The sequence below is a fragment of the Hippoglossus stenolepis genome, chromosome 10, assembly GCF_022539355.2.
Source record: "Hippoglossus stenolepis isolate QCI-W04-F060 chromosome 10, HSTE1.2, whole genome shotgun sequence".
Lineage (NCBI taxonomy): Eukaryota > Metazoa > Chordata > Actinopteri > Pleuronectiformes > Pleuronectidae > Hippoglossus > Hippoglossus stenolepis.
Window position 1 is genome coordinate 17,329,873 of NC_061492.1, and position 16,630 is coordinate 17,346,502.

Consider the following 16,630-nt stretch of genomic DNA (forward strand, 5'->3'; position numbering starts at 1 on the left):
AAAAGCTGTTGCCAGCACAGAAGTCCATTTTCTTTTTTGCCCAAGGTTTTGTGTTTGAGTTTCTTTCTGTGTGTGTGCGTATACGTACACACACACACACACACACACACACACACACACACACACACAAACACACATATGTACAGACTTATTTTGGGCTGAGGGCTCATTATAAGCACGCACTTTAAACTTTCCAAAATAAAAGTGCCTTCCAACAAAAAAAATGTCATCATATCCTCAACAACTACATTATTAAGTCATCATCATTATAACCGTATGAACAAGTTGGCCTCACAGCCCAGTGTCGGCACATGCAGTTTTTTGTTAAGACTTAATCTCTTTGTCATCACAATGGCATTAATTGAAATATGTCTAAAATCCAAATATGAGGGCAAATGAGATACCACTCTTGTCCCCAGCAGCTAACCCTCTCCACTCGCTGCATTCACCACAGCTGTGATCATATGTAACCTGGCGCTAATCATTATCATTCCCGCAAAATGCCTGGCATTTTGCATAAGGCCAGGCAGCCTAATTGGCCCGATGAACCTTTCATAGAGGGGGCATTGGAGGAACAAGAGGCTTCGTGTGCGGCGCGTCTTGGCAGGGGGAAGCAGACGGAGACGCTGGGCTTTAACGCATCACAGTTATTCAGTTGCACATGCCACGAGCATCATTAAAATTGCAAAAGCCTCTGTTCATTTTGTTTTAATATTTCATCAGCGCTTGTCTGAATAGCGTCGTCATAGGGTAAAGATCAAAGCCGTTTGGCATGACCCAGAGTTGCCACACTTGTCTTGCAATTTAGGTGTCAGACTGGTTTCCTAAACGTATCAAACAGTTTGTAGAACATCAGTGTGCTTTGATTGCTGTTATGCTTTGGAGTTGGCTACAGGTGGACAGAAGCTGTGTCATCAGCTTGTTAATATTTATCACACTGTAAACTTCATGAAAGTCTGAAGACAGAAGAGGTGAAATGCCGTACAGGTAATCAGATGGATTCCAATCAAAGTCTGGCTCCAGCGTGCCCTTCTCAGTTTCATCATTTGACTTTTTATTAAAAGTTCAAATTGAGATCAGATAGATCCTGTTGTTCCCTGTCTCAATGCTGAACTATTCAAATAGCAGGAACTGGAGTGGGGGAAAATATGACGCATATTCACCTCAGATAGCTCATAAGATGCCCACCTTTGTCCTGACCTAATAATGTTTCCAGAAGCCTGCGGCATTCATGTCACTGTGGTCATCATCACAGGACAAAAGGGACCTTCAGAGGGAACTCTTACCCAGCCAGTCAAAGACCTGTATCTGTTAATCTTCATCCCTATCAGCCTTTTGTGGCTCATCTTATTATGACTTTCTGTTAATGCACGGTGGAGGCCTGTGTGACTGTCTGGCTGTAATGGGCCTGTGTTTGATTAATCATGTCCATCCATTGTGTTTCACATCTAAGGCTGCTGTGTTAGGACTCATCAATGGAGACCAGGGTCCTTTTGAAAATGAGATTGGATGCAGACTCACCTCATCTGAATACATAGACACAGTGGGCTTTGATAGCAGTTAATGTTGTGATGAACAAACCATGCTACAACAAATTATGATGTCACCGGGTGTCTTGTGACTGTCCAGTTTGCTCTGGTGTCTGAGGATGACTTGTTGCTTTATCATTTATATTCTGCGAACCCCTCAACAATCAGTGTGTTCTAACATAGTTTAGGGGTCAACGCTGACTTTGGGGTTAGGTGCTGCTCTTGTGATTTGTTACGGTGCAGAAATCGATTTTTAGTGTCCCCCAGAGGGATGGTGGGCTGCCAGAGACTTAAGAAAATGGGTGACTACTTCCTGCAGTTGGCTCATAAATAACCTGCTCATGCCAGCCAGTAGACATCAGATTTTGTCTGCAGCTGTGGCAAACCTGTGTGAAATCACTGATGGGCAGTGATGATGTCATAGGTTAGGAGTGATGTCACAGCCATAACTTCCCATCCCGCTGTCTGAAGGCCAGATGGACGGTAGAGAGGTGTGGAGGTTGGAGCTTAGAAAGGCTCTTGCTGTGGGAAGCTCTCCCCTCAGGAGGTGTCATTAACCTGGGCTTACAGTTTGACCCAACTCCTCTGGGGCTCACAACTTCCAGTTTCCTGGACCTGCTGCTAATTAGGCCACTTGTTAAAACTCTCTGAAACCAGCTATTCCTCCAGAGCCTCTGATGTTGTGTGTGTCGATGCTCGGCAAGAAAATGGACACACAAACACCTCCACTCATCATAATGCATGTGTGACACATTCAGACATTTTCTGTCTGCCTCTGTCTACAGCAAAAAGCTGTTTAATGAGACACCAAGGTTTGAGTAGCTGCCATATAAAGCGGGAGTGGGACATGCGCGCACACACACACACACAGACAGTCGAAGTCACACTATACAATCACCCTACTGGCTAGTATCTGTCATACCCACTCTCACTTTATCTGTCTGAATCTGTTGTTCCTTCCCACTCTCCCCATTATTCCTGCAGCCAGCTTTATTGCCACATTCACTCTCCCTGTCCCCATCTTTCTTTCTTCCCATGTCTCTCCGTCTAAATGTCTCTGTCTTCCGTCCCGTTTTTCCCATAATCACCTCACACCTCTGAGGGCCTCTGCTGAGACGAGCTTCACACCTCAGCCCTCGCTGTAACAACAGGTACCGCTGGCACTCACGGCCCGGCCTCTCTCTAATCAACACCTGAGCGGCTTTATCCCTCTTTCTTCCCTTCCTCTTCTCCATTTGCCCCCTCCCTGCCTCTCCACCCATCTTCACCTTCTTTCCCCCATATTTCTATCCCTTGTTTTTGTGTCTCTTCCAATCCTTGTGTGCATTTTCTTGTGTACACAGCCTCTCTGCCTCTTATATCCATATGTACTCGTTCATTTCTCCATACCAATGCCTCCTGGAGATGGCACTGTGATCCCCTATTGATTTAAGCATGTGCCTGTTACACCAGTCTGCTTTCATTGTCTCATTTGGTACTCAGTGTAATGGTGAGTGACAGCAGCCATGCATATCATTCAAAGGTGTGTGTAGTTTGGCTTTGCCACCAATCATTTTTCAATACTGACACCTTTTCCACTCCGGTCCCAAAATGTAATGATAAGTAATTTTCATACATGAGCTTTATCTGCAGTTTGCGTCTCACATATGAAAAATGCAGCAGGAGATTCTCCGGTCAGACACGTTAACAACAACAGAAAAGTCTTTGGAGTGCTCAGGTGAGGGGTGGAGCAGCGTGAAGGAGGCAGGACACAACGTATAAACTCTGCTGCGGAGATAACATGTTTTTTATTACAGCACATCATATTCAAAGGATTTATTGACATATGCTGAAATAACAAGTTATTATGAAATTCCTACATCAGAAAGAATAGAATGAACTAAAAAAAAGGGAAACTGACTGACCATTCACCCTGTATCACCAAAAGCTCCTGAATCTCCTGTTCTTCCCAAGTTGACATGTCCGTCTGTGTCTTCTTCAAGTATGGCACCTCTTTTTCATCCAGAGATATTCCTATTCTTTTCGGGGGTTCAGTTTCAAAACGTCATCAACACGCCCCCTCACTTGCTGTGAATCCTCCGGATTATCTCCTGCTGTATTCTCACATGGTTCCCATGGTCTTGCAGGAGAAACTCTGCAGAATGTCCACAGCATCTGACTTGCACATTTGGGTTCTCACGTACAGCCCCTACATTTGATTCCTGGAGATTATTCTGAGTTTAGTTCATGTCTGAAAGCAGCTTCGTATCCGTACAGATGGACAGTTTCTGTGTGATATCCAGCAATACCGCATGCAGCATGAAGAGGTGTGGCACGGTGCCTATTGCCCAAAAAAATAATGACCACATCTGCTTTTATTTTTTTAATGCTGCTTCCACTGGCACTCTGGTACAACCAAAGCACTCCCCAATCCCTTCCTCTTAACAGGCCAATTATGTGACTGTGGGGAGTCAATGGCACTGTGAGCTACTCCTGAGCTCCTCTCCTCACCAAGGTCAAGCGGACGGGCCCAGGTTAATGGGCAGATGTGGAGCTAAGAGAGGAGGGGGTCAAGCACCCAGAGACACCCTCCACCTCATTTCTAAACTGTCCCTCTTCACTATAAGAGCCCCCTTTTACTACCAGCGCTCGTACAAACAGGATTAACCTTGGCTGCTGCTGTAGATGCCCGGGAAGTGTAGGAGTTGTTTCTCCCAACACATGGCAAAGATTTATTTTTTTTAATAGGTTTAGTTTATTTTTTAGATGTTCTTCAGGTAAAACTCACAGAATCATTAGGCGTGATGGTCAGCCATGTGTCATCTCTTCAGGTATTATAAACCTACAGTATGTCCTGATTGTGCGTTTTTGTATATATTTACTTAAGCATTATAAAAAACCTGTACCAGCAGCATTCCTTTACAGATTATTTTTCTTTGTTATATTTTTGAGAGAAGGGCTAGTGAACTGTTCTGTGATCCTGATGGCTGCAATATCAAAGAAAAAGCTTAATTTCTCAATTGACCTTTAACTTTGCTTTCCACACCTTCTTTCTTTTGCCTTTATTATTATTATTTTTTACTATGACAACTCTCAAATTAAGCAAAGAGGGTTGTCAGCTTTTAGCAGTGGGGAATCTTGGACCAAAAAAAAAAAAGATCAGTGGGCAGCCACTCTCCCTGCACCCGTGATCCGGCTTCTGTGACTGGAAAGTGGATAGAAATGGAGCTTAAATAGTGAAATGTCAGTAGGGGGTATCTAAGACCTCTTCTTAATGCTCCTTTCCCTAATCTGGACCTTCACCCCCTGCCCGGCCTTATCAACAGATTAACTGTTAGAGTGAGTCTCTATCTCTGTCTGTCTCAGTTGTTTGTTCATATGTGCAGTCACTGCAAACTGGGAGTTTAGATTGTGTATTGTTTATCCCATCATGCTCTCAGAATCATTGAACTGCCAGATAGGCTGTCTTAAAGGGGGTTCTTGGTCATTTCCTGACCCATAACCTTATAACACTAACTGATTTAGGCCACATGGTGACCTCAAGACAGAATCTGCATGGTTCCAACCACATTTCATTTCACTGTGATGGAACGCCCTTGAGTGGTGTTTTTACCCCTGTTGGTTTGTTTGTTGGTTTGTTTGTTCACAAGCAAGATAAGGCAAAAAACGACTGGATGGATTATCATGACACTTGGTGGAAGGATGCGGAAATCGGTCAGGGGAGAACCCATTGAAATTTGATGTGGAACCCCTAGGATGGGGGGATCCAGGATAATTTTTTGTAAACGTTTCTCAACATTTTCACCGTTTTCCCAAGGAATAATTCATGAATCAATTCAGGCATATTTAGTGAACAGATATCTATGAGTTTGTGAAATTTGTTACAGCTTGATTGAATTTAAGTGGACAATTGAACCTTGGCAGACGTATGCGCTTAACTGAGTGTCATTCTAGACATTTCTTAAATTGTTTTATTCATTCATCTTTTTTCAGATCTACAGGTCTATAATTCTGCTTTGCATTTAATGATTTAGTTTTCACTCATTTGAACTGTTGGGCCTTTTTCTGAAATTCATCTCCCTTTAATTTTAACCAGACATTTGTGAAATCCTTCGCCGATGTTGGTAGATGCCCGTAACAATGATAGGTAAATCATGTTTTTCTTCAAAACTTTATTGGCATATCAGTCAAGTTTTGCGGTTCCCTGTTTGGTTTGCATTTTGTGCTGTGTCTGCACCAACACAGGGATTTAAATGAATGATCCTCAACATTCCTGCTTATGGTTTCATGCCTCTCTATTAATTTACAGCTAATCGTGGTTATGCATTGAGATTTGTTGCCGTTTTAAAGATTATTGTGGCCAGTGGTGAGAAATGGCCGGAAAACTGTGGATATTAGCTGTTTACATTCAGAGTACCTTTAAGTAATGGAGCACCAGCTGAGGCCGTGGTGCATCAATGTCCCTGCTGGCTGTGTGTGTGTTTAAAAGATGTTCGAGTGTGTGTCATGGGCCAGTGATGGCGTGAGGCCTTTTGTCAGCAGGAGGACTGAGAAACACAAAGACGGTCAAGATGCTGCTCTCCAGAGAGACACCAGTTCAGAGGTCACCATTGGCTCTTTTGGGCGTTGTGTGTGTGTGTGTGTGTGTGTGTGTGTGTGTGTGTGTGTGTGTGTGTGTGTGTGTGTGTGTGTGTGTGTGTGTGTGTGTGTGTGTGTGTGTGTGTGTGTTGAGCCTGCGAGCCTACTTATGCACAAACGCCTATGTGTGAGCATGTGTACGTGTCTGCGTGCTACGGGTGGGGCTGCACACGGCACAAAATGTATCCCAGTGGACCGGCATTTTTTAGGACAGGTCCCTGTGGAGCGAGAAGAGAAAAGGGGAGCGAGATGAGGAGGGTCGGTGGTGGTTTGGCCGATGGGGTCCAGCAGGGATGGAGCAGCCTGCTAATGAAGAGCCATCTGAGGCCTCCATTCACCTTGAACATGGGCCACTGCAGCTGCCCTGACCTTGGCTTTGATCCACAAAGATGCTTGACCCCCACCATTCCCCCAGAGCCACCCCCCTGCCATCTGGCCAGCAGGCATGCATATGTATACATACGTGCACACACCCACAGATACATATGTATGTACATGTATACTGACCCATATGCACATGCACATGCACATGCACATATGTTCCGGCACAGGTATAATCTTTTAAGACTGTGTTCAGTTGTGTTTTTTGACCTTTATGTGGCATTTTGTGTGTTTGTGCATAATGTACATTGTGTGTGTGTGTGTGTGTGTGTGTGTGTGTGTGTGTGTGTGTGTTCTGGATACACACATATGCTCAGGTACCATTTTTAAGCCGTGTTAGATGGTGATAAAAGAAAGACAGGGTGCAAGCAGAGGACAGAGAAGTCGGTTATCCACCAAACACATTATCTGGAGTATGTTAATGTTGTAATTAATGGATTGGATTCATTTTTTTTATAGCTTCTGCTCCATCCTCAACCTCTAAACTCTCTAAACCCCAGCCGACACATCTCCAGATATCAGTTTCTTAACTGAAGTTGTTTCACATATACTCAGACCTGCATGGAGGATTTCTTTCTGTCGTTACTGTTGCCACGCTCCGTAGACATTACATTGGTCTCCCTCTCTTCTCCCTAATAGGAATGCAGTCGCTCGGAACATAGGGCTTCCATGGAAATTCCCAAAGTGCTGCAACACACTCCTCCCACACTGTCTTGTCTTGCTTGTCCGCCCAGTTCGGTTGAAAATGACAGTTATGTCACGGGTGACTTGAATTGCAGTCCATCTGTGGAAATGTGGACCTGTCTCCATTTTCCTTTTTATATCTCACCCCTGGCTTTATGCAAGTCTTTTATAGCCAAAAATAGAGAGTAGCCATTTTTTCGAAAACAGTAATAGGGTTCATCATGAAGGCTTTCATAACACATGACGTTTTTTATTTAGTATAACAGTTTGTATTTTGTAAGTTTGTCACAAACATGAAGCTCTCGCTCATCAATAGCCATTGCTTATGGGTTTTTTTTCTCCCAAAAGTAGGTCAGTGTTGGCAGGTTTAGTGTCCATGACATGGACATGCGTCACTGTTCTGGACGTGTCCCTTGATTAAGTTACTGCATGGAGGCAGCAGCATCTGTGCATATGCAGGAGAACAAGCTGTGCCCATGGCTTAGCAATTAGAGACGAGCAGAAAGATGAGGGAGCGCAGGGGAGAGAGAGAAGGCAAGATTACGCCTCACCGTGCATCGGCTCTGATTTCTGTGCAGCAATTTTTTTTACCCACAGATAGCATCGTGCATTTACTTAAATGAGCTGATTACGTCTCTCGCTTTCACTCAATCTCCAAAAGGCCTTTTATTAGTCTCCCTCCCTCCCTCACCGCCTGTCCCTCTCCCCCACTGCCTGCCATATATTGTCCCCTCATCTCTTGATAATTCCACTCTATCTTCCTTTATTTTATTCTTTTGAAGTTTTTTTTTCCTTCTCACCCACTATAATCCATTTGTCTAACTTGGATGGAGGGCAGCGGAAGGAAGTAGTGGAGGAGAGGCGTGTGTCGGAGTCAGAGAGAACGTCTGCTCCAGCTGGAGTCAATATTTGTTTAAAGAATCTCAATAACAGGCCTCCAGTCATCTGCATCCCTGATAATGGACAGCCATATGGCTCTGTTGACCCACGCTGTGCAGAGGGTCTCTTTTTCTCCCTCTGTCCTTCCTTGTCTTTCACTTATCGGCTTCCCTCTTAACTTCTCTCATTTCTTCTCATCAAGTTGCTCCGTTGTCCCATATTTTGTTTTCCAGTCATCACATATCAGCGCACTTTTTGTTCTGTTTTTTTTTTTTACAAACATCCTTTCTCTGTCTGTTATCCATAAAACCCTGGATATGACCCACCACACAGAGCTGTGACCCACGTTACCATGGCAGCAGAGCCCGGGATGCTCGCTCTTTGTCCAACACTGTTTCCAGCAAGTGACAGAAAACAGTGATGTTGCGTGTCTGGCTATGACTACGAGACGGATATAGAGCTGATAGGGAAATGCTTTTATGTGTTTAAAGTCACACTGCTCTATATCTCCAGAATGAAGATGTTGGCCCCGTAAAGAATGGTCAACCAGACACAGAATAATAGCTGACAGGTCTGCTACTCTTTTCTGTTTGCCTTCCATGTTAAAATGTTGCTTTTTTTGTTTTTAATTATTAATAAAAAAATACTAGACGATCATAAATAAACATTGTGTGTGTGTGTGTGTGTGTGTGAGAAATATGGTGCAGCTTGGCTGAATTTAAGGGGAATGTTGTTCCCCATGCCTTGTGGGAGGTATGCACTCCAATGAGTGCTATCCCAGTTCTCTTTTAGTCTATCTATCTTTTGTCGTATTCTGCCCTCTGTCCATCCCTGTCTGTCCCTGTGAGCAGCTTGGCCATCGCACCCTCTGGTGTGTCCCGGCTCAGGTGCCCGTCACCCCCACTTCGCCACGGTTCCCCTCAAAGCCATTGGTCATGGCTGCCTTGGCCCTCACTGTGGTGGCATGTGCCCACAGCAGGCCCTCTTCCCAGTGACAGTCTCATCGTATCTATGTAACCCAGACCGGTGCCTCTCAGCCCAGTCCAGCCTATCTCAGCTCAGCCTGGTTCAGCCTTGGCGTCAGCGGCAGCCCAGTGCCACTCCACCCTGGCAGTCATAATGAGGGGGATGGGGAGAGGAAGAGTCAGTGCTCAGTGACTAGAGCTGTAAGTGTTTGAGAGTGAGAGTGCGTGTTTTTGTCCAGCAATTTGTGAGGTGTCGTCAATCAAGGAAACATGTCTACAACAGACAGCCGTGAGCATAATCAGACTCATTGTCAAACATGTGCAAACACTGTTAAATCTCTGACTGCTTCCCCGTCATTACGCAATCAGATAGACATTTCCGCCCCAATAGTTCCCGGCACCATATTTTATCCAGCACTTGCCTCCATTCCACAGCAGACTAAGCTTGATATATCTATGATAATGATATGATAATGGCCATCAGAATGTTTTCCACCCTCACCCGGCAGCCATTTTGCCGGCTCATTTTTCTTATTTATTTATTTATTTGAGCTTTCCCATTTCAAATCCAACTATCCGTCCTGCATGCTGGCTGCCCAGGCTCCAGTCACTGCTTGTCACTCTGAATTTCAAATGGCTCCAATTTTCCCCCTGATGGCACGGAGAAGTGGCAGGCAGCCCATCGGGGAGGGTGGTCCTAGACATGCTGCCTGCAGCAGGGGTTCTATTAGAGAGAAGAGGGGTAGAGGAGAGGTTCGGAGCATCACGCCAGTAGTGATGTATTCTTTCTTTCTTTTTTTATGATTATTTTGGAGACTGCTGTCTCATTTGGGGCTGTGTGGCATGGCTGATTGTTCCATCTCTGCTTCTGGCTGGGTCGCTGATGGCGGAGCCGCCCTGCCCAGCAACGCTGCCTCTCACTCTCGCAGCTCGCCCTCACAGTGCAGAGTATACCTGCAGTGCAGCACGGAAATATTCAATTTGCTACCATTGCTCTGATTTTTTTTATTAGATTGTTTGTACTGATGAACTGTGCAAAACACATATGGATGTGTATCCATATTTTAACTTTATTCTGAGATGTGATTATTTAGGTAGAGCTAGATTAAATTGAATGTTAAGAGAATGTTACTTTATCTTGTAGCCTTTATTTTTCATCTTCTCTCCAACATGTCATTATGTTTTGTGCCTTAACAAGAGCTAATCAGCTATGAGGAGCGGGCACTCTACTTGGAGGCCATTGTTCAGAACCACAGAGAGGTCATGACCTTTGAAGACTTTGCCTCGCAGGTCTTCTCCCCCTCTCCTGGCTACCCAATGAGTGGGACAGGTGAGAAATGAACCGACCGCACCTCTCTCATCCTTTATGTTCTTTGCACTCCATCTTTTTCTGTCCCTACACCTCACTACTTCTTCATCATGTCTCTGTCGTTTCCTCTCATGGCTTTTTCACCCCTTCTTCTTCATCTCTTTTCTTGCCTCTTTATCCATATTAATCTTTCCTCCTCCTCCACATCACACCTGTTTTTTCCCTCGCATCCCCCTTCACCCTGCTCATTCTGTCTCCTCTTCTTCCACGCCTACGCTCACTGATGAATATCAAACGGCGGGCCCCGGCTCTCCACGCCATCCAACTGACTTCAAACACTCCCGCTTTCTCCACTTCCTCCAGCCCCACTCTACGCTACTTTGTTCATCTCTTCTTGTGTCTGCACCCTTTCTGTGCAGTTACTGTCCTATGAATATAAGCAGCCATGTTAAATGGCAATTGCAATGTGTGCGTGCATGTGCGCGTGTGAAAGAGAGCTCATTCGCCAACACTTCAGAGATCCCACCGACAAACAGCAGCTCGCGGATGTCAGCACAGCACTCTTATCAGTCCATGATGAATAGAATGGCAAACGTGTCTTATCTTGTTCTTCCTACTTGTAGCAGCTCTGATCGATCTGCTGCAGCACTGAAATCAATACAGAATAGCACTTTCCCACTCTATTGGATCCCCACACACGTTCTGTTTTGACAAGGAAAGCACTCAACAATACCACACCATAGTGTCTCGTCATTGTCAGACCTGTCAGTGCTTGTATGTTTTATAGAGATCTTTAAGTTTATGCAACGTTTTTATCCTGTACGCTGGTTCGTGTATTTCCTAGAGTCCTAGTTGGTGTGTCTTTTGTGTGTGTGTGTGTGTGTGTGTGTCTGTGTGTGTGTAGGACTTCAGATTGTCAGATGCCAGGTGCAATATTCAGGCAGCCAGGAGGTGGTCTGCCACATTTCCATACTCTCCTGCAGAGGTGTAAAATGTTCCCACACTGACCTCTTGTTACCACCTCTCATCTTCAAACCAGAGACTGAAGGAGAAAATAAATACTGATACAGATGAATTTAGAGGAAGAAAACCATAAAAGGCCCAAATCTTGTTCCGTCTAGTCAGTTCGCTGGTGTTATGGACTATTTTAACCATTAGCTTCCTCTGTGGCTGGACAGGGATAGTTGAGAGAGGTTAGCCAGGCTTGGAAATAATTTTTCACAGCATGGGACACATATCGCTGTGGCTAATGTGAGACGCCGTAACATAATGAAGTCTGTGAGGCTGTTGTGTCGCCCCTCACTGCTGCGGAAACTCGTTCTGAATGGTAATTTGTATTTCTCCGGAATCTGCGCATGTAAATAGATTAATAGATTAATATGAGGGTGTGTGCATGTGCGTGTCTGGCCATTCATATTTTATCCAGAGCTTGCTTGCCTCATAGGATTCTGTAGTGCAGTTACTGGTTTGGTTTTGTATTTGTTAACTTCTCCAATCCCCTCTGTCCAGCCCTTCTCTAAACAAGGGGGTTGTTTTAAGATTGTTTTTTCAAGACTAGTTACAAGATAACAGCACTGACTGAAGAGATCTTCAATCGTTAAATGAGAGGGAACATAATCCACTGTGTTAAAATGCATTGTTAGGTTCAGCCAAAGCCAATGTGAGAATTTATATAGTAAGTAAATCCTCTCTGTGGAATTTACAAGAGGAACAATTACAGCAAGCAACTACAATAGCATTCATAAGAGTGAGAGGATAAACCTCCGCCAAGTCCCATTTAATCATTAATTGATTAATCGATAATTCATTTTGATCGATAGCATTTATAAAGATGGACATCGTGAAAGCTCCCAAATGTGAAGCCCCCAGGTGTCGTGCTGCAATATAAACCCTTCCTCCTCCATGTGTGCGGATGGGACATGGTCCAAAATAAAAGTCAGTCAAGTTTTGATGCTATGAAAAGGGAGTGAAGCATCATGACTGACTCACGATTAGTCAAGTGCCTCCCTATACTGCAGCTCTGGCCTCTGCACAAATGACGTCATCGGAGCAAGATGGCAGCGTTCGTATCAGGGATATTTTAGCTTAATTTCAGGATAGTAGGAGGAAGTGGAGATTCATCGTCTATCTTTATACAGTCTATAGTTTTGATATATTTTTGTACATTTTTAAGTTTTTCCCAAATCATAAACATGACATGTCTAATGCTTTTTGCTTCAGTTATATTGCATCTGAATACATTTCTATCATTGTCTTTCATACCTGATCCTCTGTGTCCCATACAGCTTCATTGAGACAGTGATGGCTGGCTGACACTGCTCCTCATTCTCACCCTTCTCAATTGTGCTTCTGCCCTCCATGTTTTTTGTCCTGTGTGTGTGTGTGTGTGTGTGTGTGTGTGTGTGTGTGTGTGTGTGTGTGTGTGTGTGTGTGTGTGTGCGTGAGTGGGTGTATGGTCGTATGCAAGTTCACCCATCCACCCTGCTCTGGCTCCCATTGCTGCCACTAACATGTCATCCATGCTCCATGACAGCGTGCAGGCGTTGGCCGGGGATGGTTTGGGACATGGAGTACCCCTGGGCCAAACTGGACTGTAAGACTCTGCCTGCTTCCTCCACTCTATAGGCATGCCGCCCAGCCACAGCCCATCAACATTTATTCATTCATTTAGGTCACCGTGAATCCCCTTCATCTTCAAATAACTCTGGGTTTGCACTTCATTTACCTGTTTTGTAAAAGCAAAGCAGGTCTCAGTTTCCAGTACAGCTCCTGAATGCATGTTTCCTCTACAAAGATTTAACCTCTGCCCCTTCCTGTCAGTCAACAATACCTCATCAGTGTCCTCCACAGCTTCATCCTCCATGATCCCTGAATGCAACCTCGGGCTACATCCTTACTACTAAGTGTTAGTTGGAAAACACGCCTGGCGGCCACACTACTCCAGTGTTTTAGAGCTGCGTTTTAGTCTGGACGGGCAGAAACGGAGACATTTAGAAATGATGACGTAGACACTCACGAACGCTTGTTGATTGGGTCTTTTCGGTCATAACTTAGCCTTCACTGATTCGTCAGGCTCTTATCACATGACCCCCTTCTGGACGAAACAACTGGCATTAGCCTCCGCTACAGGTGAAACAACATGCATAAACAATTACAAGCTGTTGTCTTTGCTTACAGTTAAATTCTGCATTTTACTATGATTCAACCTGCTCCCATGTGGAGGAGACAAGCTATTATTCGAGCGATGCCTGTATACACTGGCCCACACACGCCTTCCAGTGTACACCGGCATGCAGGGTGTACGTGAGTGGTCACGTGATGTGCGTTTTCACTCGTGTTAGTATGGACGCGATTAAAACTAAAACTAATCCGGAGCCAAAGCACCCGTGTGGACAGAGATTGTTTTAGTTCAAAATGTTTGGATGTAGCCTCAGTCTACCACAGCTTCCTGCATGAAGAAGTCCATCGTGTCACATGAACCCCAAGTCTCCATCCTCAGTGTTCTGCCCTCACTGTCACAGCTTTGCACAGTTTTTAGTGTTGTGTCCATTCTTTCAAAACTAACTGCACATGAGAAAAGTGATGCTTCTGTCTATGGGATAAAACAACTCAAACGCTCTCATGACCCCAGCATCGTGTACTCTCTCCCTAACCCTCTCTACTTGTTAACACTACTGGTGAATGTTCCTCTGACTGTTGTTGCCATGTGATCTGCCCACCATCTGTGGGCTCTGGATTTCATTTGAGTTGAAATCTGTGAACTGGACAGCTTCATCAGGTACCACCAGACACGTTGTCCTTCCAGGTGTCTCCAGAAACACCTGTTGATCAACTCCTTACATCAAATCGTCTTCTATTTAACCCTCCAGTGAGAAACTAACCACGACGCCACACACGCTGCCTGAACGTGTCCCTCCACTCCAGACTTCTCAGCAGTGTTGTGTTGTGTTTAGCTGCCGTGTGGTTTTGGTGTGTGTCCACTGCTCTCTCACATGTTGCTCTACTCTGTTCTTCCCTTTTAGATTAAAAATATCTTAAAGGTCCAAATGTAAATGGCGAAGGTAAGCCCCAAGTCGGACCAGAGGCTTGTTTCCGTCCCGTGGCCTATACCTACACTTTGCCTGTTCACTCATCCTGGCTGTCTTTCCCCACCCCTTCCTCTTTTTTTTAATTCAATACTAACCAAGCTTTATTTACTGAGCGCTCTGACAAATGGAAGAGGACAGGGAAACCAGGCTGTTTATTTGAGGGGGTGTCCTACTGTTTAGACCAGGCTGGTAATTGAGAGCGATGCACAGTGGGGACAATTAGCACCTGACTAAGTAGCAGCATGAACAATACAGCTACACTTCTGGCCCTCGCTTTCTGCATGTGGCACGCCTTTATCTGATCCCCCAGCAAACACTTTTTCTCTTTTCTTTCTTTCTTTCCTTTTTTTTTTTTTTAAACCCCCCTCCCCTCCCTCTCAGTCCCTCCTCATTTCCTCCTGTTGGAGTGTGCCTGTTTGCCTGGGGCAGACTCTGAGACTAACACCTGCCGCACTGGAAGACGTCTTTGTCATCCGAAGCCTTGTTTGAACTGCCACAGAGGGGGACCAATGGGATTGCAGGGCCATTTAAAATCATGTGTTTTTTTTCCCTTCTTTTTCTCTCCCTTTCCCTTGGTCTCTCCCTTCTTCTTTACATGTCAAATTAACCTCGGCGTACGGCAGTTTGGGCCGAGCAAGGGAGCGGAAATACTGGGTTGTAATGGCGATAATGACGACACATTAGCCTCTTCTGGATCGGGGTTATTTTTCTCACTCTGTAGCGTACTATGATAATTAACAGTTGCATAAGGCCGCACAAAGGAGAACAGCGTTTAGAAAAAGAGATGCAGCCGTGCTCAGTAAGTGCCACAGTGGCAGCGAGGACTGTTTAGAGCAGTACGTTTTAATGGCTGCCAAACGAAAAAGGGGAAGTCTGGTGAGTGGGTGCTGAACTACAATATTGTATTAGCTTTAATAGGTGGTTGCTGTCCTCCTGTGTATCATTTACTTTACACTAAAGTTTAGGTTTGTGAGACAAAGAGTTTACTGTAGGAATGAGCAGAATACGGGAATGCAGGATTTGTTGTGTCCATAAGGCCGGCCCACATTTTTAGCCAAGCCCATCCCCTTTTTATATTCATATGCAGATTTGAGAATGCACACACACACACACACCTCCCCTCCCCTCTAGCCCTTCACAAAAAACACGCACCCAATGTTTCATCCACAGCCCAGCCCTCCTCTCTCCCAGTGATCAGCAGCCCTGGATGCTGCCAGTGTCCACAGTGCTGCTGAGTGTCTGTTACTCCAGCCATCTGCCGTCCCTTTTAGCCGCTGCAACTTGAGATGCCTCGGAGAAGAAAAAAATGGCAGGAAATAAAAGGATAGGAAAGAAAATAGGCAACCAGATGCCATCTCGACAAAGCAGAAAAGTTGTTTAAACTCGAGGCATGGGGCAGAGGTGGGTGAGTGGGGGGGGGGTAGGGGGTTGGTCAGGGGGCACACTGAGAGAGTCAGGGTGGCGTTCACAATACTTGATTGTCCTCCCAAGCATTTCATGCCCACCTCCCAGCTTTTTGCTGTTTGCCATCCCGTAATCATAGACGTCAAAAGAATCTTGAAAAAGGACAACGATCAACAGTGGGAAGGCTCAACCTGTTCACAACAAGAGTATAATGTGTAATTTTATTTTCATTCAAAGCATTCTGCTGTCACACTGCGAACTGAATACTAAGTTTTTTTACTATTTACACAGGTTACCTGTTATTTTTTATATAATTTAAGCATCTGGAAACTCGTTTAGAAGGCATGTGAAAAAGGCATGTGATTCCGCCAATATTTTCATTCTCTCTCTGTCGTCGCAAAAACTCAAATCCTAACCCTTTTTTTTACAGCTTGTATTGTGAGTTTGTGACTGTTGGTGAAAATCCTATGAACTGGATAATCTTGGTTTGGGGGAGCAGCCACACGCATGACAAAGCATGCTGGGATGTGCAACAATCACGCAAAAGCCCAATGAACTCTAACCAGCTCTCCATCGTCGTCTTGTTTTGACTGTTTGTTTGCGTGTGTCTACAAACTCTGCATCTCTCTCTCTCTCTCCCAGGTTCCTTCACCGGCAGCACGAGCACCGAGGCCAGTGCTCAAGCAGCAGCAGCCGCGGCGACGGACTCTGTCGACCAGGTCTCACCCCCCATGCCCCGTGCCACAAAGAACCGGGTCTCCGGAAAGCTCCGCC

The 16,630-nt window shown here is 45.1% G+C and overlaps 1 protein-coding gene across 1 annotated transcript in view; it reads left to right on the plus strand.

The window, feature by feature from the left end:
• The window catches only part of ralgapa2 (Ral GTPase activating protein catalytic subunit alpha 2), a 93,028-nt gene extending 76,398 nt beyond the window's left edge, over positions 1 to 16,630 (plus strand). The window contains 4 exon segments of the mRNA XM_047341590.1: positions 10,264 to 10,385; positions 12,898 to 12,957; positions 14,387 to 14,425; positions 16,499 to 16,630. Coding sequence (XP_047197546.1) covers positions 10,264 to 10,385; positions 12,898 to 12,957; positions 14,387 to 14,391 — 187 coding nt within the window. The 3' untranslated portion in view covers positions 14,392 to 14,425; positions 16,499 to 16,630.